Consider the following 16,515-nt stretch of genomic DNA (forward strand, 5'->3'; position numbering starts at 1 on the left):
ACTATATGCTCCACAGAGGTCAGGGCGTCTTGATTTGTAATGCAAATTGGCTTAATGTGCTTGCTGACTTCACTGGCAATTTGCCTCTGGCAGATGGATCATTGCCTAAGTACATTTGACTTTTACTGATTGGATGCAGCAGACATCCAGCCTAATTACTTTGCTGCTGACATTTAAACTGGTTTCATTCACAGGTATCTAAGAGCAGCCCAGAGCAGCAGGACATTGTCACTTGTTTATGTCCTATTTAATGGAACAATTTTAACCATTTTTTTTAACACCCATCTATTTTTGGATGTTGGATTCAATGGTGAGTGCTTTCACTTCTGAATTAGAAGGTTCTGGATTCAAGTCCCATTCCAGAGACTTGAGCACAAAATCTGCATGCATACATACGAATTAGGAGCTAGGCTGACTCATTAGTGCTATATTTAGGGATTTCTGCACTCTCGAGTGTTGTCTTTCAGATGAGTCATTAGTCCAAGGTCCCGTCTTGGGCAAATGTAGAAGATCCCATGGTCACTGTTTTGAAGAAAAACAGGGGGGTTCTCCACAGTGTCCTGGCCAATGTTTATCCCTCAGTTAACATCACAAAAAAGCAGATTATCTGGTCATTATTACATTGCTCTTTATGAGGGTTTTCTGAGTGCAAATTGGCTGCCGTGTCTCCTACATTACAACAGTGACTACATTTCAAAAGTCCTTCATTGGCTGTAATGCACTTTAAGACACACTGAGGTTGTGAAAGGTGCTATAGGAATGCAAGTCCTTTCTGTTGACATTAGGATTAAAAAAAAACACAGACTTGCATTTATATAGCATTTTTCATAACCACCATATGTCTCAAAGTGCTTTACAGCCAATGAAGGACTTTTGAAATGTAGTCACTGTTGTAATGTAGGAGACACGGCAGCCAATTTGCACTCAGAAAACCCTCATAAAGAGCAATGTAATAATGACCAGATAATCTGCTTTTTTGTGATGTTGATTGACGGATAAATATTGGCCCAAGACACCGCAAAGAAACCTCTGGCTCTTCTTCAGAAGAGAGCCATCGGAATTTTTACATCCACCCGAGCATCAAATAGAGCCCCTTTTTAATGCCTCATTCAAAAGACAGTACTTCCAACAGTGCAGCATTCCCTCACCTGCACTGAGAGCGTCACCTTTGATTTTTGCATGCATGCCCTGGAGTGCAAGTTGAACCTGGAACCTTGTGTTTCGGGGAGTAAGAGCACTAGCAACTAAGCCACAGCCCTCACATTTCTGACAGTTGTCAAAGTCCTTGACGTTAAAGATTGAGGTTTTGCTCACCTGGCCTGGAACACTCTTCCGAAGGCTCCCTCGCCAATATCCCGTACGTACTCGATGTTATTTCTCGGATACTCAAGGCTGAGCAGCTTAGGGTTGAGCAGGAGAGGGAGACGCTGGTACATTGGGTTGGGATGAAGTCTGTCCAGTAGCAGCTCTGAAGGAAGAGCTGTCAGGGTCGGGGTTTCCGTTCCTCTGTAACTATAGGAAACAGAAAAATGTGAAAAAGGAATGAGGCGGTAAAGGAGAATGCCGTCAGCCTGAGCTGGATCCAAATTCCCCAACTCTCCATAGCCCCCACACCAGATCAAGGCAATTTGATTTTTGCAAGTGTCAAGTTCTTCAAGCAATTAACATGGTTATCAAGATAAATCGAACCATATAGTGCAGAAAAAAGCCGCTCACCCCTTTGTGCCTCGACTGCCTCTCTGTCAATTATTTCCACTCCCCTGCTTGTTCCCCATAACCCTACAATTTTTTTTCCTTTTCAAGTACTCATCCAATTCCCTTTTGAAAGTTACTACTGAACCTGCTTCCACCATTCAGGCAGCACATCCCAGATCATCATAACTCACTCAGTTTAAAAAAAAAGAATTCTCTTCATCTTCCCTCTGGCTTTTCCTTTCGCCAATTATCTTAAATCTGTGTCCTCTGGTTAGCAATTCTCCTGCTAGTGGAATGTTTCTCACTATCTACTCAATCTCTCATAATTTGGAACACCTCGATTTAAATCACCTTCTCTGCTCTAAGGAGGACAACCTCATTTCTCCAATTTCTCTCTCTGCATTGTTTAATTCCTCCAACCCTGCTACCTGTCTGATAAATCTCCTCTGCACCCTCTGACATCCTTAGTAACGTGAGGTGTGCAGAATTGGACACCACACTCTAGCTGAGCTAGAGATTTAGCCAGGGATTTATGAAGGTGCTGTGGAACTTTCTTAATTATGGGTTACAAAACTATTCAAGCACCCATTCCCATCATAGTGTGTAGGAAATAAAATAAGAAGACATTCTTCACCTTTTCCTGGTCTGCCATTCTTTCTGACGACGGTGACACGTAAGGATTATAATTATCAAGAGTACGGAAGCTGCGATGCTGGAGATTATGGAAATGATGATGGTCATAGAATAGGTTGCCGAAGTGAGGGTGGCTGTGTCTGCTGTTCCTGCTGTAGGCTTCACATTCGTTATTGAGGTAGCTGGAAGGGAGGAAGACATTGGAGAAGCAATTTAATACAATCGATTTTCAACAATGTTCATGTTCAAACACTTGAGATAAAGCAAAACCTACTGCGTAAATACTTGACCACTGGTGCAGCCACAAGAGAAGTGCACCTATTGATTAATCAGCGAAGATAGCTCCCCTGGTGGCTTAATGTGGCACTGTGCCATACCAAACAGGAAGGCCCTACCTCCTGATTGCTATCCAGTACGTGTCAATGAGCGAGGACCAGGACAGGGTGGAACTATGAACCAGTGAACAAACATTGTGGAGGCTTGCAGGTGAAGAATGAGCTACCATGGAGAGACTAGCAACTCTGGAACCTAGCACAAGTCAATGCCTTCAAGAAAGGATGGGAAGAAACAGAAAACAGTTGAAGCTTTAATGATTATAACCATTGATATCCAGTTTGTGTGTCCATTATTAATGACCTCCTGCTGTGTAATATACTAATATTGGGTCATGTGTCTAATTAAAAATGGGAGCACGAGGCCACCAGTCAGCCCTTGAGTCTGTTCTGTATTTTGGTGTTTCTTTTAAATTCATTCATGGGATGTAGCCATCACTGGCTAGGCCAGCATTTATTACCCATCCCTAATTGCCCTTGTCCAGAGGGCATTTAAGAGTCAACCACATTGCTGTGGATCTGGAATCACATGAAGGCTAGATCGGGTAAGGGCAACAGATTTCATTCTCTAAAGGGCATTAGTGAACCAGATGGGTTTTTACAACAGCCATCAGATTGATTCCAGATTTTTATTGAGTTAAAGTTTCACCATCTGCTGTGGCGGGATTTGAATCCTGGTCCCCAGAGCATTACCCTGGGTCTTTGGCATACTAGTCTAGTGACAATACCATTATGCCACCACTGATTTTCATATTGATTACGTCTACCCGCCTTGGTTCTGTAATCCTTAACGCTCCCACCTTACATAAAGCTATCAGTCTCAGTTTGGAAAATTTCCAGCTGACCCCCAGGCACAATAGTTTTTTGCGGGAAGAGATTTGCTGACTTCCACTGCTCTTTGTGTGAAGAAAGGGTTTGGTTCCTTTAGACCCTTTCAGCTCTGTAGCCAACTGATAAGAATTAATCAGCAGTTAGGCTGATTGGCCCTTCAGTCATCTCTTCTTCACATTGAGACAAGTGACTTTGCACTTCCCCAGTGAACTGTCTGGGACCAACCCATGTCTCTTGGTACAACATGTTGGACGACCGACACATGATTACAGCAGATTATTTCTGTCTCTTTTTGTGAAATCACCTGAGTTTCTATCTCCCAGTGGGAAATGTACTGGACGTGTCCGGTTTAACCTGGTTTAATTTAGATATATCACCCCAGAAATTCCCAGAGTTATCGACTTGATTCCTGAAGTACTCAGCTCACATTATATTGGCAGTATGCATCTAATACGGGCTTCTCTATTTCTGCTGCAGAAATGTCTTCGTAAATGACATTACGGGCAGGATTGTGCATTTTGGGTCGGGACCATGATGTTGGGGTCAAGTGGGTGTCTCGACCCCGCACTGTGTCAGTGGCAGTGATACTCCCTGAACTGGCCAATTGGTGGCCAGAGGGCACGGTTACCATCCAATTAAGGATGACAGGCGGGCTCTGGAAGCTGGAGGCTCTCCAGCATGGAATGAACTACAGTCTCTCATTGCAGGTAAGGGCGAGAGAGGGTGCTTCCACCTTGGCATGCCCTCTTGGCAGCTTTAAAAACTTCTGGGCCTGAGCTTTGTCCCCTCCACCATCCCACCGGTCTGCTGATGAGATCAGTGTTGTTTTTATGTAAGATATATTTTTTTAAAAACGACTTGCATTTATATGGCGCCTTTCATGACCTCAGGATGTCCCGAAGCACTTCACAGCCAATGTAGTACTGTTGAAGTGTAGCCACCATTATGATGTAGGGAAATGCTTCGGCCAATGCACACTCAGCAAGATCCCAAAAACAGCCTAAGATTAACCACCAGATAATCTGAATATTTAACAATGTTGTTTGAGGGATAAAATTGGGCCCAGGACACCAGGGGGAACTTGCTTGCTCTTCTTCGAAACAGTGCAATGATGAGATCTTGAACTCCCAATTGAGAGGGCAGACGGTTCCACGTTGCATTCGGGAGATGGCACCTCCAAATGTGCAGCACTTCCTTGGTCTTGCAAGGAGCATCAGCCAGGATTTTGTGCTCAAGTCACTGGAGTGGGACTTGAACCCACAACCTTGCGACTCTGAGGTGATATGTCTGCATTGTGGAAAATGCCTTGTTAATGTGCATGAAAGTTATTCATTTCTAGCAAATATCCAAGCTTGTTTTCTGATGCACAAATAAAGGGTTATTAGCATATTAGCCCAAGTCCTTGGTTGACATTTAAATGTATTGCCAATTATGATCATAGTTCCCACAAAGCTCTGATGTATGTCCCAGTACATACCATTAGTACATAGAGGCACATTGCAGAATTCCCATCTGATAGCTCGATCCATGGTATAACACCAAGGGCGCTCACTCTCACCTCCTGGGTTACGGCAGTAGTTGTCCGAGTTGGTCAGTTCTTGGAATAACTCCGGCATACGCCTATGGAAGTGGGGAGCCTTTTAGAGGGAAAGAATAGCATTGTCTGTCAGTTAAGTATGTGCATCTTGTGGGATTAGGCATGGAGTTTTGTAATGCCAAAACAATAATGTTTATGAATTTTCCATTGTTCTCTTCAATTCCTTGGAGGAATACTTCTGAGGGAACTGTGGCTTCAGTTCATTTGGATATTGTACAAAGCAGTAAAGAACTGCATAAAGAGTCTCCAGCAATGAAACAGGACATTCGGCCCAAATGGTCAATGCCAAGGGTTATGCTGCTTATGAGCCGCATCCCATCACTCTTCACGTCACCCCATCAAGATACCCTTCTGTTATTTTTTCTCCCACATGCATTTAGAAGCTAGATAAACACATCTACGCTAGATTTGCTCAATGTGACGTTAAAAAAACTAGAAATACTCAAACTTACAATCCACGATGCTGATAGCACATTGGCCGAAAGGAGGGATGGAACTGAACTGGAATTATAAAGCAAGATAGACTTTTTCACCCCTCAAAGCAACTGCTTTGTTGCCTATATTTTTCTTTCTCTTCAATCCTGTTTCAGGTTGGTGTAAGAACAGGAGGAGTGCAAAACGAATCAGCCAGACACAACAGTTTGACAACACCTTCCTGTCCCGTCTGCCCTCTCTGGTAGGTCTACAAGTTCCTGAGGTGCTATTTCACAGAAGAGCAGGGGAGTTCTCCCCAGTGTCCTGGTCAATATTTAGCCCTCAACTAGCATCACTGAAAATGGATGTTAATGAGGGGAGATGGTGGCGTAATGGTCAAGTTACTGGACTAGTAATCCAGAGGCCCAGGCTCTGGGGACATGTGTACAAATCCCACCATGGCAACTGGTGAAATTTAAATTCAATTAATAAATCTGGAATTATAAAGCTATCCACATCCCATGAAAGTACTTTTTTAAAAAATAGATGATCACGTTACTGCCTGTAGGAGCTTGCTGTGCACAAATTGGCTTCTTATGTTACAACAGTGACTACATGTCATTGGTTGTAAAGCACTTTGGGATGTCTTAAGGTACAGAAGGGTGATATAGAAATGCGAGTCTTTCTTTCTTTAACCATCATTGCTGCCTGTTGAGTGAAGTTGAATGTCAAATGAGAAAAGGTATTGGAAACCTGTTATTAGACTTGAGCAGGACAAGGGGAATGACTGGAACAATGTAGGGTTTAATCAAACGATCCGTTTGTACTGGAGACCGTTTTTACTCTGTACACTTGCTATGCTACAGACAGAGCTTCGTTTTTTATACCTACACTCATTCTGTGGGCTGTATTGTAGTTTCCTAACTTTAAGTGTGGAGGCTGCCAGCCCGCATTACAAAATTGATTTCAAGATGGTTATGTATGTTTGCCAGGACCATTCCAAAGTAATCGGTCTTCAGATTAACATTTCAAATTCAGATCTGTGTGTGGGCGAGGAGATTATCTTCTCCAGCTGTCTACAGATCTGGTTGTATCCACTGATGAAACAATTTCTCCCCCTAATAACTGTCAACAGAGGTTGGACATTTTCTTCTTGTCCTGAGATTAAGAACATAACTAAGGGATTTATATATTCTTCTACCACTATCATCAGAACGTTACACGCAAACAAAACCACCAGGGCTGCTACTGGAAAGCTAAGGATCAGATAAATATTGATTTTCCCCACTTGACTATCTGACATGGCTATGCAGCCCCGGTTTAATTGTCTGGCAGCAGTGCCACTAGGAGCATGGTAGCTCTGGACTCCAGCCCACATCGACTGAACTAGCAGTGGCTCCAGCAAAGGTTCTTGAATAGTGCTGAGCCTACACAAATAATTGGTTAGGTCACATTTTGAATATTTTGTACAATTCTGAGCGTCTTACAACAGGAAGGGTGTCAAGTTCGTGGTGAGGAAGCCAAAGAGATATCGTAAGGCAATATCAGGGGAGAAAGGCTTTTGATGTGAGGAGGGACCGAAAAGAACAAAGAAGGTGAATTCTCAGCTTTGTTTTCAAACTCCTCCATGACCTCGCCACCTCCCCGGCCTTATCTCTCCAATCTCCTCCAGACCTACAATCCTCTGAGGTCTCTGTGTTCATCCAATTCTGGCCTCCAGTGCATTACTGATTTCCATCGCTCCACCATTGACGGCTGCGCCTTCAGCTGTCTAGGCTGTAAGCTCAAGACTCCCTCCCTACACCTCTCCACCTCCCTCACTCCTCCTTCAAACCTGACCCCCTGACCAATATCTTGGTCATCTGTTCCAATGTGGCTCGGTGTCACACGTTGTTTGATAATCGTTCCTGTGAAGCGCATTGTAATGTTTTACAGCATTAAAGATGCTTTTTAAATGCAAGTTGTGGTTGATATTTGGTGGCCACGTTTAAAGTAATGAGGATTTTTTGATAAGGTAAACAAAGAAAATGTTTTTTCACTGGTTGACGAGTTATCTCCAATAAAGGGAGCAATTAGGGTTTTTTTAAAAAAACAGAATGTTGTTGGAATGTGAGATGCTCAACCAGGAACAATGATGGAAGCAGAATCCATTGACAGCTTTTAACAGGGATGCTGGTAAAAGAAAAGTTAAAGGAGAGAGATCAGGAGCATGGGATTAAGTCATTTTTTCTCAGAGAGCTGAGACAAGCATAAAAGGTCTCCTTCCAGTGATTCTGTAAACATGTTACTACTTGTTTGGGTGTATATGACAGTTTCATGAATGGAGTGGGGATATACTGCAGTCTATTATAGGGTTAAATCTATACTGACAGTACACAAAAAGAAAGAATGACTTGCATTTCTATCATGCTTTTCATGACCACCGAGTGTCTCAAAACGCTTAATGGAGTACTTTTGAAGTATAGATACAGTTGTAATGTAGGAAATATGGCAGCCAATTTTCACACAGCAAGATCCCACAATCAGCATTCGAAGAATGACCAGGTACTCTGTTTTTGTGATGTTGATCGAGGATACTGGGCAGGACACCGGGGAGAACTCCTTTGCTCTTCTTCGAAATAATATATCTATTCGAGAAGGCTGATGGGCCCTCATTTAACATCTCCTCATCTGGAGGATGGCATCTCCAATAATGCAGTGTTTATTGCATCACTCAGCCCCGGTGTTTGCACTCAAGCTGTGGAGTGGGACTATGAACCTGGAACCTTGTGGCTGAGAGGCGAGGGTGCTACTCACTAAGCCGACTTTTGTAATAGGAATGCTGCAGTCAGGACAAAGTGTTAATGTAAATCACGCAGAAAGCACTGGGAAGGGATGGGGGACGCGATGGAAACATGAGCAGAGGTATTAAACGTTAATATTCATTTGCAATCTGTAAACATCAGTGACTCGGTTCCTTTATTGGCACAGGCCCTGCCGATACTAACCTGTTCACCCCACTTCTGACAGGGAATACCAGATGCTGTGATGTTTACTGAACCTTGATAGAACCTCCCGTTTTCGTTGTAACACATTTCTGTAGAAATAAGCATGCAATAATACAAAAAAAAATCAAAATCTTTGCCTTCAATTAAAAACCATTGTTTAAGAATCCGAATCTCAATGTTGACATCCTTGCATCTTAATCTAAGTGTTTCCACAATGTTGGAAGTCTTCCTACTTGCAGTGCCGTGATTGGAAGGTAGAATCAAGCATAAACTCTTAAACCTACTAAATCTGTAATCTTGAACCAATCACATTTACCGTCAATCCCTAAAGGTCCTCACACTGCATTGGATTATCAATGATACATGTCTGGTTAAGCTGTCCATCTTAATGTATTCGTCACTGTTTAATTTGAAACGAAGGGCAGAGGTCCCAGGGTGGTTGGCACAAGCCCATCATCCAGTTTCCACCTGACATGCAAAACATCTTGGTTCTAACGGTCCTATTTTTCTGAATTAAGATCAGTTCAGGATTCCTTTGTTTGGTTGCTGGAGTTAATCAAAATTCCCATGGATCCAAAATTGATTGCATATGTACAATCTACCCACAGCGAGTACTTCGGTTACATTTCAGTCCTATTGCTTAGACCTTTTAACTAGTGATGAAGTGTGACCTGATTATAAGTGCCCTAAGCAGATGTGGAAAGTCTGAAGAAAGTGGAGGAAAAGAGACAGGTCATAGAACTGAAGACAAGACGAGTAATACTCTTACTATAATTACAATCACATTGTGGACCAAGTTGCACCTTCAACATGAATCTCAAAACTGTAAATAAAAATTACAGAAAGATATTAATCTCTGGAAAACCTAGACATCACTTCCAGGAATTTAGGGTAAAACTATACTCTAGTAAGAATACATCAACTTTATTTTCAAAATGCCTTTTGCAACTTGTCACCATAATTCATTTCTCTCTCCCTTGGCATTTATTTTAAATCAGAGGTACAACAATTTATCCTAATTTTCCAAATGGTCTTTCTTTTGTTAGAATCTGTTCATTGTCATGAAAAGCTGATTACAGCCACGTATTACTTACAGGCATATTGAACTTTTTGAGGAAGATTTGTGTGTTTTTAAAGAAATACAAGCAAGGACACTGAGCAAAAGATGGCTGATAATGTAAAGTGACCGCTTTCTGGAAAATTCCTATGTAGATTACACTGACAGACCTGTCCTGAGAGAACATGGAATGTCGCACCTGAAAACATGTCCTGTCCTTCTTGAAGCAGAGACACTTGAAAGGGAGATAGGAAAGATGCAAAAGATTGAACTTAATCTCCTGTGGTTGCAGAGACAAAAAACTGATTTGCATGTCTCAGCAGTCACCCAAAAATTCACCTCCTGTTGATTTATATCTCAGAATGTGTAAATAGTTCTGAGATGGATGTAAAACGACTATTTCCCCTCAAGGAATACACAGGGAAAATGGGTTAAAAAGCTAGCTGCAGAGCTGTGCAGTGTGTGCTGGTGTGCTGTAAGGGTGACAGCACAAGAAGACCAACTAGTCACCCCTGCAGTTGCAGGTGAAGTTTTTCTCTCTCTCTCTCTCTCTCTCCCTCTCCGTTGCTGGAGGCAAGGCCCAGCAGAAGCCACAATCAAAAAGGAAATAGGACAGCCTCTTCAGCTACCCTGCAGAACCAAGTGTCTCCAAACCAACTGCAAAACTACCAAAGTCAGCTCTACCGGAATCACTCAACTTAATGGCTGCAGCGTACCGCCATCTATGCCTCATGGACAAGCCAAAGACTGATTCGTATATTTTAAAAAAAACTTTTATTTGGACTCTTAACTTCTTATTTCTAATCTGTGTGTATGTGCGTTGCACTTTTATTATCTTTTCTCAATAAACCTATTCTTTCTTTGACTCAAGCCTGGTTAAATTGGCTCCTTCTACAAAATATATTTGGACTGGGATAAGTTTTCCACGGGGGAAGGGATCCCTTTCAAATTAATCTTGTTGCAACCAACCGATGGGGTTGAATAGAAAAGGGGAGCCAGTTCATTCCTCCTTACCAGGGAGCATAACAAAATTGGGGTCCCATTCAGGAAGTTAACAAATTGGGGGACGTTGTCCGCGGACCGGCCATGACATCGTTTTTATACACATGCTGACAGGGAAATATTTGTTACTGAAAATGAACTTATCATATCCCTGAGCTCTGACACCCATCATCTTAATGAATACACACACACCCACACCCACCCGTCCAAAATCCCTGAAAGGTGACAGGAATTTAACCAGTTAAGTTTAAGATTTGTCTCTCTGGTCCAATTATTTCCTGTAGTTGACCTGGAAAGAATGGTTTTAATTGGTGTAATTTATCCAATTCACAGGTAAGTAAGTTCTTCATTAGGAAAAGACCACAGTAGTTTGATTTAATCTTCTTTGCCTGTTTACTATTTAGTACACACTGTGTAATGAATATTCATTACGGACTACATAATAAACGCCACTTTACACTTTCGCGTGGTGCCTTTAATGTAGCAAAGTGTCTCGTGAAAAAATTTACATTGATCCACATGAGGAGTTATAAGACCAAGTGACCAAAAACTTGGTCCAGCAGGTAGAATTTCAGGAGAGTCTTAAAGAATGAAAGAGAGAGGCAGAGAGGTTTAACAAGGGAATTCCAGAGTGTGGGGCCATGGCAGCTGAAGCCATGGCCACCAATGGTAAAGCGATTATAGTCGGAGATGTTCAAGGGTCCAGGATTGGAGGAGTGCTCAGATCTTGGAAGGTCGTGGAGCTCAAGAAGGTTACAGAGACAGAGAGGGACAAGGCCATAGAGCGATTTGAAAACCTGTGTGAGAATTTTAAAACAATGAGGTAAATAAGAAATTTTTGTTCAGGGGTTGTTGAATGAGTCCATGTTGTCAACAGGAACTAGCCCAGCAGCACCCCTGCTCCCCCCAAACCTCTGGTAACCTTGGGGGGAGATTTAATAGATGCATCGGGGTTCTTGCCTCCCAGCTGGACAACCAGTGAGAGACCCTTGTTGCCTCCTCTGGGAAGGCCTGCCCAGTATTAAGTGCCTCTCAGGCTCTTAAGTGGCCAGCAGTGGACCTTCCCCAGAATCAAGCACCCTGGAGGCAGAAATCCCACCCACTCAGAGCTGGCAGCCAATCATCGGACCCAGGCCAGAGGCAAGTCATCGTGGGTGGGGTTTTATTGGGTGAGGGTTCATGGAGGTGAGGGGGCAGGGGCAGAGAGGTGGCTCCAAGTGCCCCAACCCAATCAGAGGATTGAATGCCTTTGAATGAGGGATTCCCTGGGAAATCACAAGCAGGCATACACAGTTTTACTTGTCCTGCTCCCTAAGTATTAGCAGGCTCGCCTGCCATTGGGTTAATACCAGCGGCAGTGGGCATTAACTGCCCAGTTAAGGGCCTTTTTAAAAAAATATCTGTTCATGGGATGTGAGCATCACTGGCTGGACTTGCATTCATTGCCCATCAAAAATTGCCATTGAGATGAGAAGGGGATGGTGAGCTGCCTTCTTGAACTGTTGCAGTCCATGTGGTGTAGGTACAGCCACAGCTTCCATTAGTGGCCAGGTGAGAAAGCCCCAGACTTACTCTTGGTGAACATGGGAGCCTGGCATGACACCCTCCCACCTGATTAAGTGCCCAACCTACCTCCAAAAACACCACGAGAGAGGGTATAAAATAACCCCTGTGATAATGGCCAGAAAATTTGTTTGAGTGATGTGTTTTAAGGGATAACTATTAGCTGAGACACCAGTCTCCTCCCTTCGGTCAAAATAGAAACAGGCTGTTTTATGAAAGGGCAGATGGGGCTTGGTTTATCATCTCATCCAAAAGATGGTACTGGCAGTGTCAGCCTGGGCTCAACACTATGGAGTGGGACTTGAATCCAAAAGATTTTAATTGAGGGGCTATCCTGTGAGGAGAGGCAGACATATAAGCATGCAAACTGAAAGGGAAATCTGGCTACTGACCAGATTTCAGCATAAGATGGTGAAGCCAAAGGTCAGTGGAGCAAACTTGGGTCCTTAGTGCTCCTGCCCCAGAGTTTAGTGTGCAGGGAGTGCACTCTGGAAATTCAGACCTCGGTCCAGTTCACAGTCCCACCATTTCCATTCTTTGGGACTGTAAATCTCCCCTCCAATCCACACACCATCCTGACTTGGAAATATATCACCATTCCTTCACTGTCACTGGGTCAAAATCCTGGAACTCCCTCACCTACACCACATGGACTGCAGCTGCTCAAGAAGGCAGCTCACCACCACCTCAACACATCAAGGGCAACTAGGGATGGGCCACATCCCGTGAATGAATCAGGCACGCGCTCGAATCCCACCTGAAGCTCTGAGTTGGGTGCACGAGGTGGCAATACTAAAGCCGAGAATTGACCTATGTATGTTAACGGATATTGATTCAGCTCCTCCCTCCTTCCAATCAGCTCCCTCCAAGGATATCATTGACACTCGTGTTGAAAGGGAAACATTTTAAATAAGTCAATAGAAGCAGCAGGCGAAATGAAACCCATCAATAATTCTATACATTGGTTTCATTTTTACCAAATCTGGTGACAAAACCTTTCCCCTTTATTAAACAGGCATTGTAAACCGTAAGCGTAGATGTCAGTAGTTTTCACCCTGAGTTCCACAAGTTGGAAGCAGATATTGGCTGTGAAATCTCCGACTCCAGTGCTGTAACTTTGCCGTGTGAGCTCTGGAAGCCACTGTTCAGCCGGAACCAGAATTCCACTTTTTTTTGGTGAAGTTATGGCAATGCAACAGGAGCAGCTCTGAGCCACAACGGATTTGACATTTGAGTCCCCCCGTGATTTGGGCCAGGAATGCAAATTCACAAACTGTACGTTTTAAATAATTGCTCATTAATATTTAAAAACTCCCTCCAAGGAAAGGTGGAAGTAAACTTATTTATAGAACGGGATATCGTGTATTAATTGCCAGTATTCAACAACACATGATTTTATCAACTCATTTGAAAGTAGTGCAGTATAAAATAGAATGGGAAGCATTCACTCACTGGTGATGAGCCCTTTCTTCATTTCTGCAAACGTAAAGGGGAAATAATTAGTCAGCTAGATATCGGAATCCAGTTTTTTATAATTGGATATTAACTTTGCAGATTAATGATAAGTTTGGTACCTATTTCATTTCAAACAGGTACTACTCACCAAGAAATGAGACTTTGGTGCATGCATCTGTGTTCTGGTGCAGGCTGGGAAGCCTGTAACAGTCAGGTAGCGTCAGACCTGTAGAGTAAATTCCTTTGCGGGAATTGTCTTCCATTGAGAGCCATTCTTTGTAGCAATAAAGCTCTTTCACTGCCAGGCAGTGCTCACTGCAACAAAGAAATGTCCAATGCTTAACACTTGTGTCTCTTTTAGAAAAGAAGTGATCTTTACAAAAAGGAACAAGTTTTGTTTGGGGTTCATGTTTTCCTCCGCAAAATCCTAGATACGTGGGTAAGGAACGTACATTTATACAGCACCTCTCATAGCCCCAGGACGCCCCGAAGAGTTTTGATCCAATGAAGTTAATTCATTGCAACCGATCCCTGTGGCACACCAGTAATTCACAGCTTGTCAATCCAAAAAAGACCCATTTATCCCTGATCGCTGCTTCCTATTGGCTAACCAATCCTTTATCAAACTAATATGTTACCTTCTACACAATGAGCTCTTATCTTGTTTAGTAACCTTTGATGTGGCACCTTACCAAATGCTTTTTAGAGATCCAAGTACATCACATCTACAGGTTCCCCTTCAACCACCTTGCTAGTTACTTCCTCAAAGAACTCTACTAAATGAAATTAGTTAATCACGATTTCCAGCCAAACTGGAGGATTGGAGATTTTTGTTTTTCTATCTAAGTATCTAGGTGGTAGATAGAAGCGTGGGCACTACTGCAATGTAGGAAACATGGTAGCCAATTTGTGCACAGCAAGATCTCTCAAACAGCAATGTGATAATGACCTGATAATCTGTTTTAAGGATGCCAGTTGCATGATAATTTATGGCTAACACACTGGATAAAATTGCCCTGTTCTTTGAATAGTGCTGTGGGATCTTTTACATCCACCTGAATGAGCCTATGGTTTAACATCTCATCCAAACAATAGCCTTCCACTCAGTACAGCCACTGTAGTGTCAGCCTAGATTTTGGACAAAATTTTGCCCTTGGTGGGCGCGCGGGCCCCACCGGCTCGGCGGCAGACAGACAGCCGACCCCCACCCCCGAAACGGGGCCTGCCGACATTTTGAGTGGGCGGGGCAATTAAGGCCCGCCCAGCGGCCTGCCCGACAGGAAACGCTATGTGCTTCCTGTGCGGGGCGGGGGGGGAAGGAATCCCCATCTGTCAAAGTGTGCATGCGCGCGAAAGAGCGCACTGCTCCCTGAGACTAAGTCCTGTCTCAGGGAATTTACTGACAGTCCAGAAAACTTTAATAATAGAAAAATTAAAAAATTATTAACATGTCCCCCTCATGTGACAATGTCACACGAGATGGGATATGTTAATAAATATCACATAAAATGTATTAAAGTTTTTAAAAACGAACATGAAACCTTATCCCACCAGTGGATGAGGTTTCATGTTTTTTCAGAAGCCCGCTGGGGCTCCTGGCCTGCCCGCCAACCTTAAGGTTGGACGGGCAGGTCTTTAATTATCTTAATTACTCTGTCAATGGCCTCAATTGGCTATTGACAGGTCGGTGGGCCCGCAGCTGATTTCGCTCTCCGCCCGCCTTCCTGAAAATTTAACGGGACCGGGATGACATCGGGGGTTCCTCCTGACGTCATCCTGCATCATTTTCCCGTCGGCGAGCGGGCCCCGCCCCCAAATCACCGACGGGAAAATTCAGGTCTTTGTGTTCATGGTGGCTGGAGTGTGACCTGAACCAACAACTAGCCACTGAACCATCTTGATACTTAGAAAAACAATAAAACTCCATTGCTCCAGCTTGGCTGCAACCGATCTGGTTTTGTGTAAGGGAAATAGTGTTTAACTAATTTAGTAAAGTTCTTTGAGGAAATAACAAGCAAGATGGATAAAGGGGAACCTGTAGATGTGATGTACTTGGATTTCCAAAAGGCATTTGATAAGGTGCCACATCAAAGGTTACTACACAAAATAAGAGTTCATGATGTAGGGGGTAACATATTAGTGTGGATAAAGAATTGGTTAGCTAATAGGAAGCAGCGAGTAGGGATAAATGGGTCTTTTTTGGGTTGACAAGCTGTAAACTAGTGGAGTGCCACAGGGATCAGTTCTGGGGTCTCAACTATTTACAATTTAAATCAATAACTTGGATGAAGGGACTGAAAGTATGGTTGCTAAATTTGCAGATGGCACCAAGATAGGTAGGAAAGTAAGTTGTCAAGAGGAGGTAAAGAGCCTACAGAGGAATATAGACGGAGTTAAGCAAGTGGGTAAAAATTTGGCAGATAAATTATAATATGCGGAAATGTGAACTTCTTTGGCAGAAAGAATAGAAAAGCATTATACTATTTAAATGGTGAGAGATTGCAGAGCTCAGTTGTACAGAGGGGTCTGGGTGTCCTGGTACATGAATCACAAAAAGTTGCAGGGCCCAGCAAGTGATTAGGGAGGTAAATGGAATGTTGGCGTTTATTGCAAGAGGAATGGAATATAAGAGTAGGGAAGTTTTACTGGAGTTGTACAGGGTCTTGGTGAGACCACATTTGAAATACTGTGTACAGTTTTGGTCTCCTTATTTGAAAAAGGATATAATTGCGTTAGAAGCAGTTCAGGGAAGGTTCACTTAACTCATTCCTGGGATGAAGTGTTATCCTTATGAAGAAAGGTTGAACAGGTTGGGCCCATATCCATTGGAGTTTAAAAGAATGAGAGGTGATGTTATTGAAACACATAAGATCCCGAGGGAAATTGACAGGGTGGATACTGTGAGGGTGTTTCCTCTTGAGGGGGAGACTAGAACTCTGGGACACAGTT

At 43.2% G+C, this 16,515-nt stretch overlaps 1 protein-coding gene across 1 annotated transcript in view; it reads right to left on the reverse strand.

Moving 5' to 3' along the window:
* The window catches only part of musk (muscle, skeletal, receptor tyrosine kinase), a 148,850-nt gene that overhangs the window by 62,746 nt on the left and 69,589 nt on the right, over positions 1 to 16,515 (reverse strand). The window contains exons 10-15 of the mRNA XM_078529184.1: positions 13,715 to 13,881; positions 13,564 to 13,587; positions 8,490 to 8,578; positions 4,969 to 5,128; positions 2,330 to 2,510; positions 1,315 to 1,512 (exon numbers count right to left, since the gene is read on the reverse strand). Of these exons, the coding sequence (XP_078385310.1) occupies positions 1,315 to 1,512; positions 2,330 to 2,510; positions 4,969 to 5,128; positions 8,490 to 8,578; positions 13,564 to 13,587; positions 13,715 to 13,881 (819 nt within the window). The remainder of the gene's footprint in view (positions 1 to 1,314; positions 1,513 to 2,329; positions 2,511 to 4,968; positions 5,129 to 8,489; positions 8,579 to 13,563; positions 13,588 to 13,714; positions 13,882 to 16,515) is intronic.

Source organism: Cetorhinus maximus, chromosome 2 (assembly GCF_964194155.1).
Source record: "Cetorhinus maximus chromosome 2, sCetMax3.hap1.1, whole genome shotgun sequence".
Classification (NCBI taxonomy): Eukaryota; Metazoa; Chordata; class Chondrichthyes; order Lamniformes; family Cetorhinidae; genus Cetorhinus; species Cetorhinus maximus.